The sequence below is a fragment of the Protopterus annectens genome, chromosome 3.part0, assembly GCF_019279795.1.
Source record: "Protopterus annectens isolate FY-2018-M chromosome 3.part0, PAN1.0, whole genome shotgun sequence".
Classification (NCBI taxonomy): domain Eukaryota; kingdom Metazoa; phylum Chordata; order Ceratodontiformes; family Protopteridae; genus Protopterus; species Protopterus annectens.
This window is the reverse complement of record NC_056731.1, coordinates 1,123,064,655-1,123,081,209: the sequence shown is the minus strand read 5'-3', so window position 1 is coordinate 1,123,081,209 and position 16,555 is coordinate 1,123,064,655. Positions and strand designations below refer to the sequence as shown.

At 36.7% G+C, this 16,555-nt stretch overlaps 1 protein-coding gene across 3 annotated transcripts in view; it reads left to right on the top strand.

Annotated features, from left to right (window-relative positions):
- The window catches only part of LAMA3 (laminin subunit alpha 3), a 2,187,360-nt gene that overhangs the window by 1,078,475 nt on the left and 1,092,330 nt on the right, over positions 1-16,555 (top strand). For all 3 annotated transcript variants that reach the window (XM_044065357.1, XM_044065355.1, XM_044065356.1), the window contains exons 17-18: positions 12,039-12,141; positions 12,443-12,495. In XM_044065357.1, coding sequence (XP_043921292.1) covers positions 12,039-12,141; positions 12,443-12,495 — 156 coding nt within the window. The remainder of the gene's footprint in view (positions 1-12,038; positions 12,142-12,442; positions 12,496-16,555) is intronic.

Sequence of the window (16,555 nt, the reverse complement as noted above, 5' to 3'; positions counted from 1 at the left end):
ACACTCACACACACACACGCACACACGCACACACACAAACATATATATATATATATATATAGATATATATATATATATATATATATATATATATATCTACCTGTACATCTATCTATCAATATAGTTATATGTATACATATCTATCTACCTATATAGATATATACCTATATATATATATATATATATATATATATATATATATATATGTATATATATATATATATATATATATATATATAGAGAGAGAGAGAGAGAGAGACAGTTGTGTCCAATAGATAAGCACTTGCAGTCAGATTTTTGACGGAGGTGTCTTCTGAGTTGTGCCCTGAATGTGGGTAAAGAGGAGGTTCTTTTAGGTGAGGGTGGAGGATTGCCAGTGTTTGCGTGCAAAAATGAAGAAGGAATTTTTTTATCAGGCCTAGAGCTCTGCCATGTTGAGTGTTTTTTCTTTACAGTACTGATGTTCTTATGAGGAACGATTGCAAGCCATTATCAGAAAAGCTTGTTTAGACACCTGAGAGTGTTTTAGTTCAGGTATTTTATTTTGATGTGGGTTCCCTCCAGTTTGATTTTCCAGTATTCTGGCTGAAACCAATTTCTTATGATTTTTCACTACTTTCTGAAAGTGAGGTAAATTATGTAAGCTAAAAAAACACATGACTGTCATTTATTTACATTAAACTCATTATTATATGACATTTTCTACAAAACAGCTGTAGGATTATAAAGGATAGGGCTAAATGGTATAAAAAAGTATTTATACTTGTTCCTGAGTCACTTAACATTGGCATTACTGGTGCAGGGAAAACATCTGGTACTAACAATTAACCTTAGAAATTCATAAAGCCCAAAGTACGAGTCATCAAAGTTACACATAATGTATAGCACAGAATTCCTGTGTCTATACAGTAAAATATGATTTGATGACCAATAAATTGTATAGCCAAGTGCTTAGTTTTTCAGAATTCATATGGTTAATTCCAAAATCCTTTTCTGCAGTTTAAGCAGGCTACTCGGAAAACTGCACTAAATCCAAATGTTGTGGTAAAGTCTGGCTGTCAGGTATGTATTTTTCAATCAAAGAATCATACAGCTCAGTTTTTCAGATGGTGGAATTTTCTGAAAATGTTCAGAATAGTCAAAAGAGAATACCAGTGGCTCCCAGATGTTAAATAAATGCAAACTAAAATGAATTTCAAATGTTACATGTCTTCAAATCAGAAAATGTGATAGTCTACTAGATATTTTACTACAGATACAGTATGTAAAATCCAAAAAATGTGCCCTTCCTGAAGTACAGATTTCTAAATGTGGATCAATGAAAGTTGTTTAGTCTTAATGTAAGTAAAACTGAAAGAGTTTCACATTAGATTTAATTTCTTGGAAGTTAGACTTTTTCACTAAAAAATATTGAGTGATTTCCTGTTTATGTAACTAATCCAAATTTCAGTTTTGTTTATTGGTTGTACAATAGTAAAGCATTTGCATTTATCCTGTTATAATCAGTGTAAGTACATGGCATGATATTCTTTTTCAGTTGTATTTATTCACTTGCATTTTGGAAAATTATCTCCAAGTAGTACATTTCATTAACTGTTTATTTGCAAATGGGTCAACAATCTCTGCAGATGGTCATTGCAACCATGAAAGATGCTTTTTGGAGAGGCTATGACAACTCTTTATCAGATTTTATAGAGCAAAGATATGACAATGTCTGTGGTGCCAAAGCTATGGTTTCCCCATTAATAACATATAGCATCTACCTTTTTTAATTTCTCCAAATGTTTTGAGTTTCTAACACTGTGAAACGAATGGACCCCATTCTTGTGGGTGTGAAAGATAGACTTAGACTATATGCCAGAAAATTAATGCTTTTGAACTGTGATGCTGGAGTACACTTGAGAATTCTGTTGACTGCGAGAAGATCAAAGCACTCTATACGTAAGGAAATAAGGCCAGACTGTTTACTGAGAGACCTGATAGTAAACTAAAACTAAGATACTGTAGCTAAGTAATATAAACACAGGGTTCACTAGATAAGACGCTGATGCTGGGAGAGATTGAAGTTAAAAGAAGAACAGAGGTCAGAGGCTAAGGTGTATAGACAGCAATACCAAAGCAGCAAATATAAATTAGCAGGAGCTTAGGAACAGGCAGGCCTAGTGTGCTAAAGTCCTTGTGGTCATGAAGAGTTGGATTTAACTAAGTGACAACAGTAACAGTAATAGGACATGCTGGAGGGACAGATTCATAACCCAGAGGCTCCCTTCACTCTGGAATAAAATCCCAGTCCAGGTTAGGCAGAGTCCCTCATTGACTCTCTTCAAGAGGAATCTTGATGAGTGGATGGGAGATTGTAGGTTTACCCCGGGTATCACTTCTGTGTCACTGTTAGACAGAGGCACAGTATACTAACCTCGAAAAAGGGCATAGCAAAATAAATTTAAAATGGGTGGCGAAAGCCAAACACATTCTGGCTAGGCTTATAAATGCCCTAGGGCAGATAGCCTAGTATGAACCTATGAACCTATAATAAGAATTACCTTTCATAGCAGCACTTTTCAAACAGCTTAGCTTCTCATACCTCACAACTGTCCAGATTTTCACAGAATGTCCAGAGTTTTGCCTCATATTTTTGGTCTGTTCCTCATAAAAATTTGGGGTTTTCTGGCAAATCATTGAAAATCAGTCACTAAATAATACTAAATAATGACAGATGTTTGTGTTTCAGACTTCATTTCCTTCAGAAAATACATAGTAATGCAAAATCAGTTATTCTAGCAATTTTCCTAGTTTATGGGAGTAATGTTTAAAATGTGTCCCTAGTTTTGGGTCTTTGTCCCCCCCATTATTTTTGCTTTGTCCAGATTTCTTGCACTGAGAGGTTGTGAGATATGTAGCATGTTAAAAAAAAAACTATTTGGTACAAATGAACATTTGTGCATTTTCATTGCTTTTTGTTATCCAGTGCAGGATATTGTGAGCTGGAACCTGTGCCCCCTCAAGCAATGACTTTGATGGGACTGTTTGAAAATTACCATGTCACCTCTTTCCATGCTTTTGGGATGTGGGAGTAAATCAGATCACATGGAGAAAACCCACACAGAGACAGAGAATGCATGAAAACTCCTGTAGAAGGAACCTCAGCTGGGAAATCAGCCAGAAAGTAAAACATTGAACATAAACTTACCAAAAGGTAACATTGGTTTGTCTGGTACATGAGATAGGCCTCTCTTCTCACCAATTAGCACATATATGCCTTGGAGCCCCCAACTTGTCCATCAGGAATTAGCTTACCTGAATCTTTCTTAGAATTGTATTCCACACATTGCCTTCCCAATCACGATACACAAAGGAGCCTGCTCTCATAAGGTATCCATTATAAATGTAGCCTTTATGGAGCCAGTTCCATGGTGTCAGGTGCTAAAATCCTGACTGAGCTTCATTTGAACTGGCTTTACTCAGCGGCACTGCTAGTAGAAGAATGAGCCAAGGAGAGTTTGGAAGGATTGGTCAGGGTTACCCATCGTGGGTGGAGGTCACAGAGCAATCATGATGCACTACTGCCACCTGCTGGATGACATGAAGATGACTACTACTTTCATTCTTGCAAATTGGCCTACCATGCATTGCTTCACAGTCCAGCCAGGCAAGCTGTATGGAATCATACACCCACATTCACAGCACTGTAGGGAAGAGCTTAAGAAAAATATTCTGGACTGCCTAAATGATGTCCATTTAAATGGCTGGCTGTTGCCCTTTCCATCAAGCCAAAGTATGAAGGTCGCTGAGAAAGCAAATTTCCAGTGAAAGAGAGGACACATCCCCAAGGAATAATGTGGAGTGCTCCATTTAACAGGATGGGGGAAGAATAAAGTGGCAGCTGGGGAGCTGGTGATCAACAGGTCAGTGCAGGAAAAATAGCATAACTAGGATCCTACTGCATATGCCAATATCCTGCCACTTCTGGTGCCATAAGATCTCAAACTAGTATATAAATAATCATGAGACAGTGCTCATTAATGTCAGTTCTGATACTGGTGGTCACTTATTGAGTGGTGACACATTCTTATCCCTAATTGATTACATCTGGTCAAGTATGAGAGATGCTAATTAAACTGGACTGATTAAGAAAATGTTATTTTTTGTGATATTTCAGTGGAAACTGTAGGTGTTCTGAAGTAAAATTACCTGTTCTGAAGAATCTAGATAATATAAACTTTGCACCCTGCTGTCAGTTTTGCCCATTAATTCATGGATAAAATTTAGGGTCATGGACATTAATATGTATTTGCATTTTGTGAAATGGGTAGACCCAGGATAACTGTAGTGCTTAACAAGATAAGAAATTCACATTTGCAGCATGAAAGCAAATAACAAGACATGGCGACCCATCGGGGCTATGCACTCAGAGGTGTAAACATTGGCTCTAGGTGATTCCGTCACGTTGACTAATGTTGATGTGACTGCTCATCTTCATGTATAAAATGCAAAAGAGGGCTAAGGATGATAGTTATGATGACATTACACTGTTTCATGTATTAGTGTAAGAAACACAGTATAATACAGAATCTGGGAATTGTATTTATTATAATGTGGACTTCATGTTAACTATACCTACAAAACAGCACAAAGTCAAGTCTTGTTCACTGAGGAAATGGGAATATTTAATCATCATTCATCATATTATAAGTACAATAGCAGTCCTTCTTCAGATGGACAACCCTGATTGCCTTTTAAACCATGTCATTTGGGAAGGGCATTGCACATCAAGATGACTTGGCTTTAAAACTTTGCAGTTTTGTTAGGACATTGTACTTCTGGTTGGAACCTTATTCAAAGGGCTACAAGTAAAGATAGTAAAGCTTTGTGACTGAGCATGCTGATAAGATCACAGGATGTACAAGGCATCTTTGACCAGAGGCCATGAGCGTCTTGCCAACAGCTACACTCAGGGTCTACCTCTTTTGTAATTGATCTCACGGCAAATTCGTTATTAGCTTTTCTGTAACCTTTGTGAATTGCAGGGTCATTTCTGAAACAATGTTCCCAAAGTACTTCCTTTGCATAAAGAAGTTTGTCATTACTATACTGGTTATTCCGTCCATGGCATTGTTGTAGCTGTGGATGTCAGAGTTTGCTGTGGACAGAATAGTGGTGAGAGAGTTTTCCTAAAATGCAAAGTTTTTATGAGGACTTATACAACATATAGGCCATGATACTTTGTGATGATGTAGTTTCTAGTTACTGTCCACCAGTAATGAGTATTATTGGTTTCAACTGTGATGCCTCAAAACACAGTGGGTGTGGTGTTTGAACAAAATGTACAGACTTTAAATGGCTAGATATCACCTCACAAACTCACTTATTGAGTTTATTCAGTAAGAAGCTATATTTTGCTATGCAATTTCAAGATCATTATAATGATGATGGTCCTGTAATTCATCCATTTAAAAAGAACAGCATGTAGGCATTTATGCAAGCCTGTGAGGGGGATTTTCATAAATACTTTTCTCTGGGTAAGATGAATATTAGAACATACAATCTCACTTTGCAAGAAAGGGAACTGTTTTCTACTCTTAGGAATGGAAATTCCATAAGGATTATGAGGCCAGACAAGGGAGAGTCATAGTATATGACAACATAGATTATGTTAGTGATATGTTTAACATTCTGCATAACGGTAACAATTATAGAGTTGTTTCTAAAATGAACTCTGTGACACCTATAAGGAAACTGATCAATTTCTTGAGGATGAGATATTGCAAGGTTATATTACTTCTGATATCTATAAGTTTTTGAAAAATGCGACACCCAACATATCTTTGGTATATCCAAAGTACATAAAGATATTTTAAAGCCCCTCCACCTTAAGACCACCCGTGGCGGCACAAGGTTCAAAAACTTATCCTTTTGCTGTCATGGTCAACAGGATGCTGAAGCCGGTACAAAATCTTGGCATATTCATGTTAAAGGATTCTTGGGATTTTCTTGGGAGATAGAATCCAGACTTTTGTGGTGATAATGTAAGATTTCTGGCAGTAGATGTTATTGATCTTTTTTTTCAGTATCCCACAGGAGATGGACTTGGAATTGTTTCATGAAGCTCTCCTTTCATTTGATTTTCTGTCCACAGAAGATATCAAGTTAATTATAGAATACATGGAAATTGTTCTAGGAAACAGCTTTATATACTTCAAGGGACATTCAAACAAGTTTGGGGTGTAGCAATGGGTGCAGCTTGCACCCCAGTATTTGCTAACCTGTTGATGTTAACATGGGAGAGGAGGTGCATCTTTTAGTCAGGTTCTTTTTGTTACATTAGATTATATGTATGTTTTTTGGATGATATCTTTATATTGTGGGATGGTAGTTCAGATGTGGTAGTTGATGTTGTGGTATTTAAATAATAATACTACTTTTTTGCAATTCAAATACCAATTGAACCACAGTTTTGTTCATTTTTTTTGATATTATTATTACTGAAAGGTTTAGTTATTTTTGTTTCTAACATCTACAGATCCAGGTTTACATTTTAATATCCATCATCCACTTTCACAGGAGAAAGGACTGGTAAAAAGCCAGTTTGTGAGGGTAGCCAGAATGATTTCAGAAAATGATTTCTTTCAAATAGAAAGGAAATATTTAGAAAAATGTTTTTTTTTTACAGAGGATACTCGAAATGTTAGAAAGGGCAATTAGTGATGAAATTATGGAAGGATAGGGTGTTAAATACATCCCTTTACTTGGTATAGGCATAAAGGAAAATCTTGACTTACCAAAACAAACTTAAGGGAAGAACATGGCTGCCCTTATCAATGATAAAACAAATATTAGTAAGAATGGCTTTCCAAGATGTTTTGTACTACAACATATTTCTTCTGCAAAAATGATTAGAAATACTATCAACAAAAATTAGGACATCCTTTGTTTTCACATTCATTTGTGATGAAAGGGTGAAAATGTATTAGGGAATAGGTCACTGTTTGTCCATGAAAGGGCAAGGAATATTGAGAAGATGGTAGACGCTCCAAAAATAATACTATGAGATGAAAGGGGAAAATGCATTACAAAATGTGGCTCATATAACCAGTGTAAATACATCTGTAAAAAATATACCATTTCACTTGAGAATTCCCTAAAACAGTTATGCATGTTAAGAGGGGTAATTGCAATCTTAAAGGTGTTATTTATCTTGCAGCATTTTATATTGGAAAAACAGAACAAATGCTCAAAATGCAAATCTATGATATTTCCAGAGGCAATGGTAACAATGCCTTGTTCTGACATTCTACTAATTACACTTTATGTAAAAAAATGCATTTAGTATTCTTGAAATTATGTACCTCAGTCCTAGAGGGGCCACATTTGAGGAAATGATTGGTTACAGGGAGCTCATTTGATGACTAAGGTTGAACACTACCTGTTTTCCAGGTATTAATTACAACGTATCCATTATACCAGTCCTGAAACAAAGGGTGATCAAACTGTGAATAATACAATATAACTAATTTATTACTATTATGTGTTTTACATTTAATGGTTTTAACGGTGTGACAAACCGAAATGCTGTCAGCCCAGCTATCTGGTATTTTGTAAATAATCATATGTCATTTGTGAATATTAACATGATTTATATGGTTGTCTTACAAATGTAAGAGAACTATATGTTATGTGGATATTAAACTACTGGTGCAGAAGTGTGTGTTGAACCTTATGTTATGTACTGAGCTTCAAGAATGTAACCACAGTGTACCCTACTGGGAAAGAACAGAAATTTATATAAACTATATTAATAGTAGAAGTTGGAACATACAGAGGTAACTTGCAAAACATCAAGAAAATAACAATGTGCTATAAAAGTTAGTTTCAAGGCAGCAATGAGACAGGATGTCTAGAGCTAGGAGTTTCTTTCTATTGTCTTGAAACAGAAATAATTACTACGTTTAAAATGTAAATGTGTTTGACTCTTTTACAACTACCAGTTCTAGGCAAACTTCTGAGAGATGTGTACTTCTCACACAGAGATGCTAAAACTTCTGTTGATATCTGTTAGCCTGGGAACTGAAGGCAGGTAACAAAGAGTGATGTCATCCAAAGCTGACCCAATAGCAATGTTTTGATATTAACTTGGGAACACTCTCAGGGACTGTGCATTTTGTATCTTGTCTTGGATCTGAAAACATCCATTCAGCACTTCTCATCTGCATTTGCCTTGCTCTGTAATTAAGTTATTTAGTGCCTAATTTCTTTTAGAGATAGATAGGAATATAGGGAAGATTACTTTAGATGTTTTCTGTATTTGTTTGAGCCTGTCCTGCAATGTTGTTTTAAAATATTTCCTGTGATTCTGAACTCTATAATCACTGTGCTGGGTTCTTGAGTATTGTCTTGTTATTTTATTAATTATTAATAAATATATTTAAACCCTTTTAATTGTGGCTGGTTTGTTTAGAGATATTTAAGCTCTTAGAGTACTTGCATATGTATTTGGTGACACTGTATGGGCCACTCCAATAGCCTTGAAAGTCTTGGTCACACTTACCATTTGGATAATAGCAACATCACACAGTAGGATTGGTCACCCTTTGGGAAGGGCCTTATAGTAGCTGATAAAGAGCTGGTTGGTGGCAGTGATAACTACCTTTTAGTCTGGGCAGAAGGAGATATAGCTAGTAAACCTATGTCAGCCTTTCCCAGGAGTGTGTGTGTTTATCTATAAATCATATCTCAAAGTGTGTGTATCAGCTACTTGGGTAGGGACACGAAACACTGGTTGAACAGAGAGGGTGCTGGAGTTTTGGCTTGATCACTCAGCTGAGATCCTATAGCTGTGCCAGTGGGGAGTCTTATTGGGGATCTGGAGAGAGAGGGAGAAACCAGCCCCAGACTGACTGTGATCTCTGTGTGCTCTTAAGGGAAATTGTACTTTACTCTGTGTGTACTTGTCATCCTCCCAATATGCATGTCCCTCACTGGTGCTAGTGGTGAGGACTGAGGCTCCTTGATTACTGGGCCAGTGCAGGGGCATCACAAGCAGGTTCAGGGAAGGAGCTATGTATCAATACCGGGTTGAGATTTCTAGTTTATTAGGATTCACTAGCGTCATTTTTTATTAATATAAATTTGTTCTTTGTTTTTAATAGTTCAATGAATTTCATTGGCTGTTTCTTAATTGTTAACTAAAAATGGTTGATTAAGTAATTTGTAATAATTTATATATCCTGAGGTTTGATGGCAACATGGTGTTCTGAGGTTTAACTGTCTGTTTTAATTGGCAGTCCTATTTGGATTATGCAGTAAACTGGTGGAATATATTTAATTTTGTCCAGCAACTCTATACAGAATCCTTGCATTGGTGTTTTGGTTCTATGTTGGTTTAGTTTTGTTCTGTTGCACCTTTGCTTCTATTTTTGAGTTTGAGACTTTAAACATAACAGCATATATTTCAGCACTAAATCCGTTACCTTGAGTATAAAAAAAGCTCCAAACATATGCACTTGAGAACCTTTAGAATCTAAGTACCTTACAAATAAATTTTTTGCAGGGGTAAATCTTCTAGCATCCCCATTTGAGGGATTTTAACACCACCCCATACTTACAAACTATCAATGTGACATCACTCCAATTTGGATAAAGAACAGTCATTCACCAAAAAAAAAAAAATGCTCTCTCTTTTTCTGGTACAGACCAGTCTCACAGACTACTCAAAATGTACCTTTCACCTAGTATACATACCTAGATATCATTAGTAAAATAGTAAATGACACCTTAACAAATCAAGTTAAACCAATCCAAAAGCAATATCATGACTCCAGATGAACAAAACTACATACTCATGTGCACACATATGATCTTCCCACACAAAGTCACACAGCAGTAAATTTCATGCAGTTACTTTAAAGAAAAACTTAAGAATTTTTTTTTTGCAGGAAGACCGCCACCCTGCACCATTCACACCTCTGTTACATTATTATTCTCACTCCAAGTTTATTTCAATTAATCAAAAGTTTGACTTTTTTAAACATTAATCAAAATGCCTTACTCTTTCTCTAGCACAATGCAAAACTTAGAAACAATTCACGCTCATGTATATGTATATACCTTGAAGAAGTCCCGCACTGTTTTAGGAACGAAAGCGCTCAACCTTTACTTTGATATTTAATAACTGAATATATTATCAGCATTCAGTCATTCTTGTTTTTGGAGACATCTTTTAAAGAATGTGTGATTCGACAGTTCTGTCTTCAAGGTATACACTATGTGAGCCTGAATTTTTTATTTCGAAGTTTGTAATTCATTTGGAGGCTTCATGGACGCATGCTGTTTTATTTGTACTCTGGGTTCCAACTCAATGCAGTCTAAGTCAATAAAAAAACAACAGATTCTGTTTACATGAATCACTTTTGCAGAAGTATTAGTGAGCTATGGAAATAAGCAGGAAGGCATCTACCTGACAGGTTCAAGTCCTAGAGCACTGCAAACATCTTTTAGCAGTAAGCAAACACACACCAAGACACCTGTAGAGATCTGGGAGTCATGTGGATATCACCTGTAGCTTATACCCACGTCACAAATACTACAGCAGCAGTGATACTACTCAAACATATAATCTAAAGTGTAGAGTGCTCATACAACTGTATTGCTTTTGAGCTTTTAGCAGTAAGCAAACACACACCAAGACACCTGTAGAGATCTGGGAGTCATGTGGATACCACCTGTAGCTTATACCCACGTCACAAATACTACAGCAGCAGTGATACTACTCAAACATATAATCTAAAGTGTAGAGTGCTCATACAACTGTATTGCTTTTGAGCTTACGTACATCACAGCAACATGTGGCAGTCAAACAAGTGTGAGAAAACTGTGTATTGAGTATGTCCAAGCAGCTAGGAAATAAACATTTAAAGATTTTTCATAGTTGGACTCTTACTGTCCTTTTCATAAACGTGTTGCTTCATGCTTTGTTTACGTTATCGTATGCATGATCCTTTTGCATTATTGTACTTTTCATTATTCATGTAATTGTAACTATCATAGCCAAGGACATGCATAAAAAGGGTCCTTGGACCATTGTACCTACCTATATATCAAATGTAAATAAATAAGACCTGAGGAGATGAGAGAAGCCATATGTTAGCAACAATTATAGCTTCACATAGATTCAGTGGTAGCAGGGCCAAATGGACAGTCCTACTTCTAGGTTTAGGAAGGAGGACTCCATTGAAAATATAATGAAGACTGACTTTTGGTCCTTTTTGTGCAAATCTTATTTCAGTAAATATTTTAAATTAGAGTGAATTTAATAAGATATTTTTATGTATCTGGGAGCATGAGCAAGGAAAGTGTAGTATAGCATCACTTACTTGTAAATAGAATAATGGAATACTGTTTTAATTGCATGTATATAGTATTTTAATTTTACATACATACTGTTTTAATTGTAATTTTTGGATGTCTTCTTTTTCTGACTAAAAGAGTGTATTGTTCAGATTTACTAGCCGTTATTCAGATGATTGATACTTTAGGTGCCTTTTTCTAGAAAACATAAGTAGTTTGCTGTCTCTTATAGTTTGCTGTCATTTCGGTCAGAGTGGGACAACTTATTTTGCCTGTTTCTGAAATAAGTCATATGAACAGCCATGGGACTGTAGTTACACAGAATTACTAACTACACTGCTTGCGGCATATCCCTTGTTACAAGTAGCCATTGCTGAGTTGTTATACAATTTTAAAAAGTATGTGCTGCTTGTTTTACTGCTAACGATGACTTCAGAATACCTGTCATGATTTTGTTGGCGGGTTATCGCTAAGAACATTGACTGGAAAGAACAGATGAGGACAATGACAGAAGACTGGAAGTATATTATGACTTGTGAAAGTCTTTATCAAATAAAATGTATTTATGTTCTGCTTTGAAATCCATGACAGCTCTTCCTGCTTTAGGATGTAGCAGCTCCTGCAGTCTTTTCACTGTTGTGTGTTGGAGTAGACTTGCATGCCCTCTCTAAAACTCTTGTGTGCCTTCTTTTTAGGAGTCCCATTGTTATTGCCTACCTGCTGTGGAGGGACCAACCTGCAACACATGCAAGCCACTGTACTGGAACCTGGCAGCAGAAAACGAGGAGGGTTGCATTGGTAAGCAACTGGGCTATGTTTCTAAAGCATGCTTTTCTGTTCAAGGAAATCAGGGTGCCAGACTTTCAAATTCTGTACTGTTTTAACCAAGGCTCCATAAACAAGTCTTTGCTTCCGCAGAAAGGTCTGAATAGTATTTTTCAAACAGCTGCATTTCAGAGATCTGTTAAACAATGCTTATAATAAGACAGAGCAATATGTGATCTGTCATAGAAGGTGCAGCATTGTTCATTTTCCTGTCGAAGCAAAGGCAAACAGAAAGTGCATCATTTTAAATGTCATGTTTATTGTCTCTTTACAGAGTGCCTATGTGATGTGCGTGGAACCCTCAGTGGAGTTGGAGAATGCCAGGAGGTCAGTGTTAAAAACTAATGAATTTATCTGTGGTGTTCTTTATTTACTATAAGATAAAACAATATTGGGGAAATCCAAGATGGAGAATGACATTGCTGGAACACAGGACTTGCTTTTGACTTATTGCATTGCTGAGTCTTGATCACAGATTGTGTTACTGTATTCAGTCATCTTTTTATTTACATAAGGCAGTTACTCCAAGAATCACCACCCATTTATTTACAAATACAAATAAAAATAACATCACTCTGGTTTGTGGAGCTGTTGAAAGACTCTTGGCTGCATAAACACTCTTGACTTTTGCCTGCTGTTGCAGTCAGATTTAGTCACAAGCCAGCAAACATACACAGTGACTACACTGAAACCCCAGAATGAAAAAAAAATTCAGTTTGCAATCATGCATTTAAAAGTTCTGAAGAGACAAATATAAAGACAATCTAATAATGCTTCCAGCTGCTATATGGTCAGTGGAAAGTTTTTCCCTCCCTAAGATGCCATGACCCCAAAGCTGATTATAATAAGTAGCAGGGGATGCATCTCTCGATGTGATATGTGTGGAGGTTAAAGCCTCACAAGTAAAACAGAATCATTTCACCAGATGTCCAGACACGTTTTCATCTATTTTGTCTGGAGAAAATTGCATTTGGTTATATATTCTACAGCCTGTGTGAAGAAAGCAAAAATGTATCGTATGCAAACAAAGCAGGTCTAGTAACCCTTTTGTAATATATTTTCTGTTTTATGATAAGATACAGAGCTAAGGCAGCTGGGAATTGTGCATTTCCAGAGAACATTATCTCTTTCCTAACTTTTCATAATCTGGTGATATAGCTAATAAAATTATTAGTTTTACAAACAGATTTCATGGAATGAACAAAGATGACTGTCCCATGTGTCATTATGAGTCCATTAAAAATTGCTTAATTATGCTGAAATTGCAATGGTGGCCATCTGTCGACTGCAGTGTAGTAATGATGATATCTTTCTTATAGTGACGAGAAAAAAGTGCTAGAGTGACTCCTAGATTTCATTGTTTTAAGATTGGTGTTGAGGAATTTTGATATGTACAGTATGTATATATATATATATATATGTGTGTGTATATATATATATATATATATATATGTATATATATATATATATGTATATATATATATATATATATATATATATATATATATATATATATATATATATATATATATATATATATATATATATATATATATATATATATATATATATATATATATATATATATATATATATGTATGTATATATATATATATATATATATATATATATCTATAGGAACACTTCACAATGCTGAAATCCTGAAAGGTCGAATTTCATATGGCCGAAACCATATTATCGAACTTTCGGAATCCCGACATTGTGAATGGAGATTTGCATGCAGCATGGAATGGGAGATTTCCCTTTTCCTCGCTGTAGTGCGATCTCGGAGTTGGAATAGTTAAGTAGCGGGGGTATGGGGGGGTGCAGGGGGAATGCCCCTCCTGCAGAAACAGTTAAATTGTTTTTTTTTTTTTGATTTGTTTCAGAATTTTGATATTCCGAAACATCGATCATATGGTCTCGGTCATATGAAATTCGATGTTTTGGAATTTTGAGATTCTGAAGTGAATATATATATATATATATATACCAAAAATGGAGGTGCATGCAAACGTACAATACTGGTGCACGGAGTGAAACCACATAAACCACCAACTAAATCTCCTGCACTCAGCTTAAAATGAAAAAGACAGCTGCCATTAAGAGAAGTTTATTACAGCACAGTCTGCAACCACAGACTGGTGACCAGTTTCACCAAAGGCGTCATCAGTGTGTGACATAATGGTCAGAAGTCCTGATTTAAATACGAAGCTACGAAGACAATTGGCAACAAATTTAAAGATGTAAGCACCTAAATTCAAACACAAAAATGAAAAATAAAAAATAAAAACTATAGTTAATACCAATTGTTTGAAATAGGTGCTTTCAATTCCCACCACCAAAACCATGTACATTGTACTTGAAAACTGAATATATGAAACCCTATACCTGATTTAAATATATGCATATTGCTGACTAATCAGTATCCAAAATCAATTTTTTTTTATGCTGGGTATTCATACTTAGACACTAATGGCCTATGTCAATACCAGGAGGGTGTTTGATATTAAATATTTAATTAAATGTACCAGCACATGGGTGGTCTGCATGGCTGTATGCCTCTGTGGGGCATTTTACATAGACCAGACCTCATAGTTTCATAGTTTAGTACTAGGCTATCTGCCCTGGGGCATTTATAAGCCTAGCCATAGTGATGTGGCTTTCGCCACCCCATGTAATGGTACAAAAGTGTACAGAATAGATTTAGAATACTGTGCCTCTGTCTAGTAGTGACACAGTGAAGACCCCCTTACATAATAGAATTAGTTTACTGTGCCTCTGTCTAGTAGTGACACAGAGATGACCCCTGGGGTAAACCTACGATCTCCCATCCACTCGTCAAGATTTCTCTTGAAGAGAGTCAGTGAGGGGCTCTGCCTAACATGAACTGGGATTCTGTTCCAGAGTATGGGAAGCCTCTGAGTTATGAATCTGTCCCTCCAGCATGTCCTATTCATATTTGTGCTGAGGTTTAAATCTTTACCTCTCGTGGTTCTGATGGATTTGGATTTTTTGAGGTGGAGCATGTCCATCAATTCCTGATTGGACATGGCCTTGTACGTCAGGCACAGATCTCCTCTGAGTAGGCGGTATGCTACTGAATAGAGCTGGAGTTTCTTTAGTCTGGCAGCATATGACATATGCTGGAGACCCTTGATCCTCTTGGTGAGGTACTTTTGGGGTCTCTCTAGCTGTTGCAAGTGCCGGGTGAGGTACATACCAAATGGGGCATTGTACTCAATCATGGGCCTGATAAGGGAGGAGTATAGGGGTACAATGACCTCCTTTGATCTGGATGTGAATCCCTTCATGATAAGGTGGGCAAGGTAGAAAGTCTTTCTAACCACTTTGGCAACGTGGGTGTCAAATGAGAGGTCACTATCGACTTGGGTCCCCAGGTCTCTGATTACTTTTTCTGTACTCAGTGGGTTACCGTCTATGTGATAATTTGTGGGCACTTTGTTTTTCCCAAAGGGGATGACTATACATTTTTTGGCATTTAGTTTAAAGCCATGACTCTGGCACCAGTTGTCCGTTTCAGTGAGGCCTTTCTGTAGGATGTATGTGTCAGCTGGTGTATCGACTATGGCGCCTAGTTTGCAGTCATCTGTGAACTTTGTCAGCCACAACCCTCCCATGTTTGCTTTCACATCTGAGAAATAAATGCCAAACAAGAGGGGTCCCAGGACAGAGCCCTGTGGGACACCACTTGTGACTGGCTTTAAGTCTGACATGGCTCCAGCGATTTTGACTTTATGGGTTCTATCCTTTAGCCAGTTTGCAACCCATCTTGTGACATATGGATTTACATTTAAGCTGTTGAGCTTGTCTATGATGCCTGAGTGGGGTATTGTGTTGAAAGCTTTAGCCAAGTCCAGGTAGGCTGTATGGACTGCTTTGCCCTCGTCAATGGCTCTAGTGACTGTTTTGAAAAAGTCAACCAGGTTCAAAAGGCAGGATCTGCCCTTTACAAAGCCGAACTGGGTGGGATCAAGTGTCTGTAGGTCCCCAATGTCTCTGTTTATGAGTTCCATAATGATTCTTTCCATAGCTTTGCAGATCAGACTGGTTAAGCTTATGGGGCGGTAGTTACCAGGGTCTGTAGAGGTGCCTCATTTGTGGAGTGGGACCACTGTTGCTGTACGCCAGTGTTCAGGTACATATCCTGTAGTAAGGCTAAGGTTTTGTGCTTTGAAACAGAGGATAGCCCTCCATATTAGCGATATCAAGTGTCAGCGTGTTCGCAGTGCCTTATATAAACACAAATTAATCCATACAATGGCTCATTTTGTGTTTGTAGGTATAGATATGGTAATATTATCAGAAGTTAATGTCACGCTTAAACACAAAATATTGACAGAAAAAGAACGTCGTTGGGTAGTAA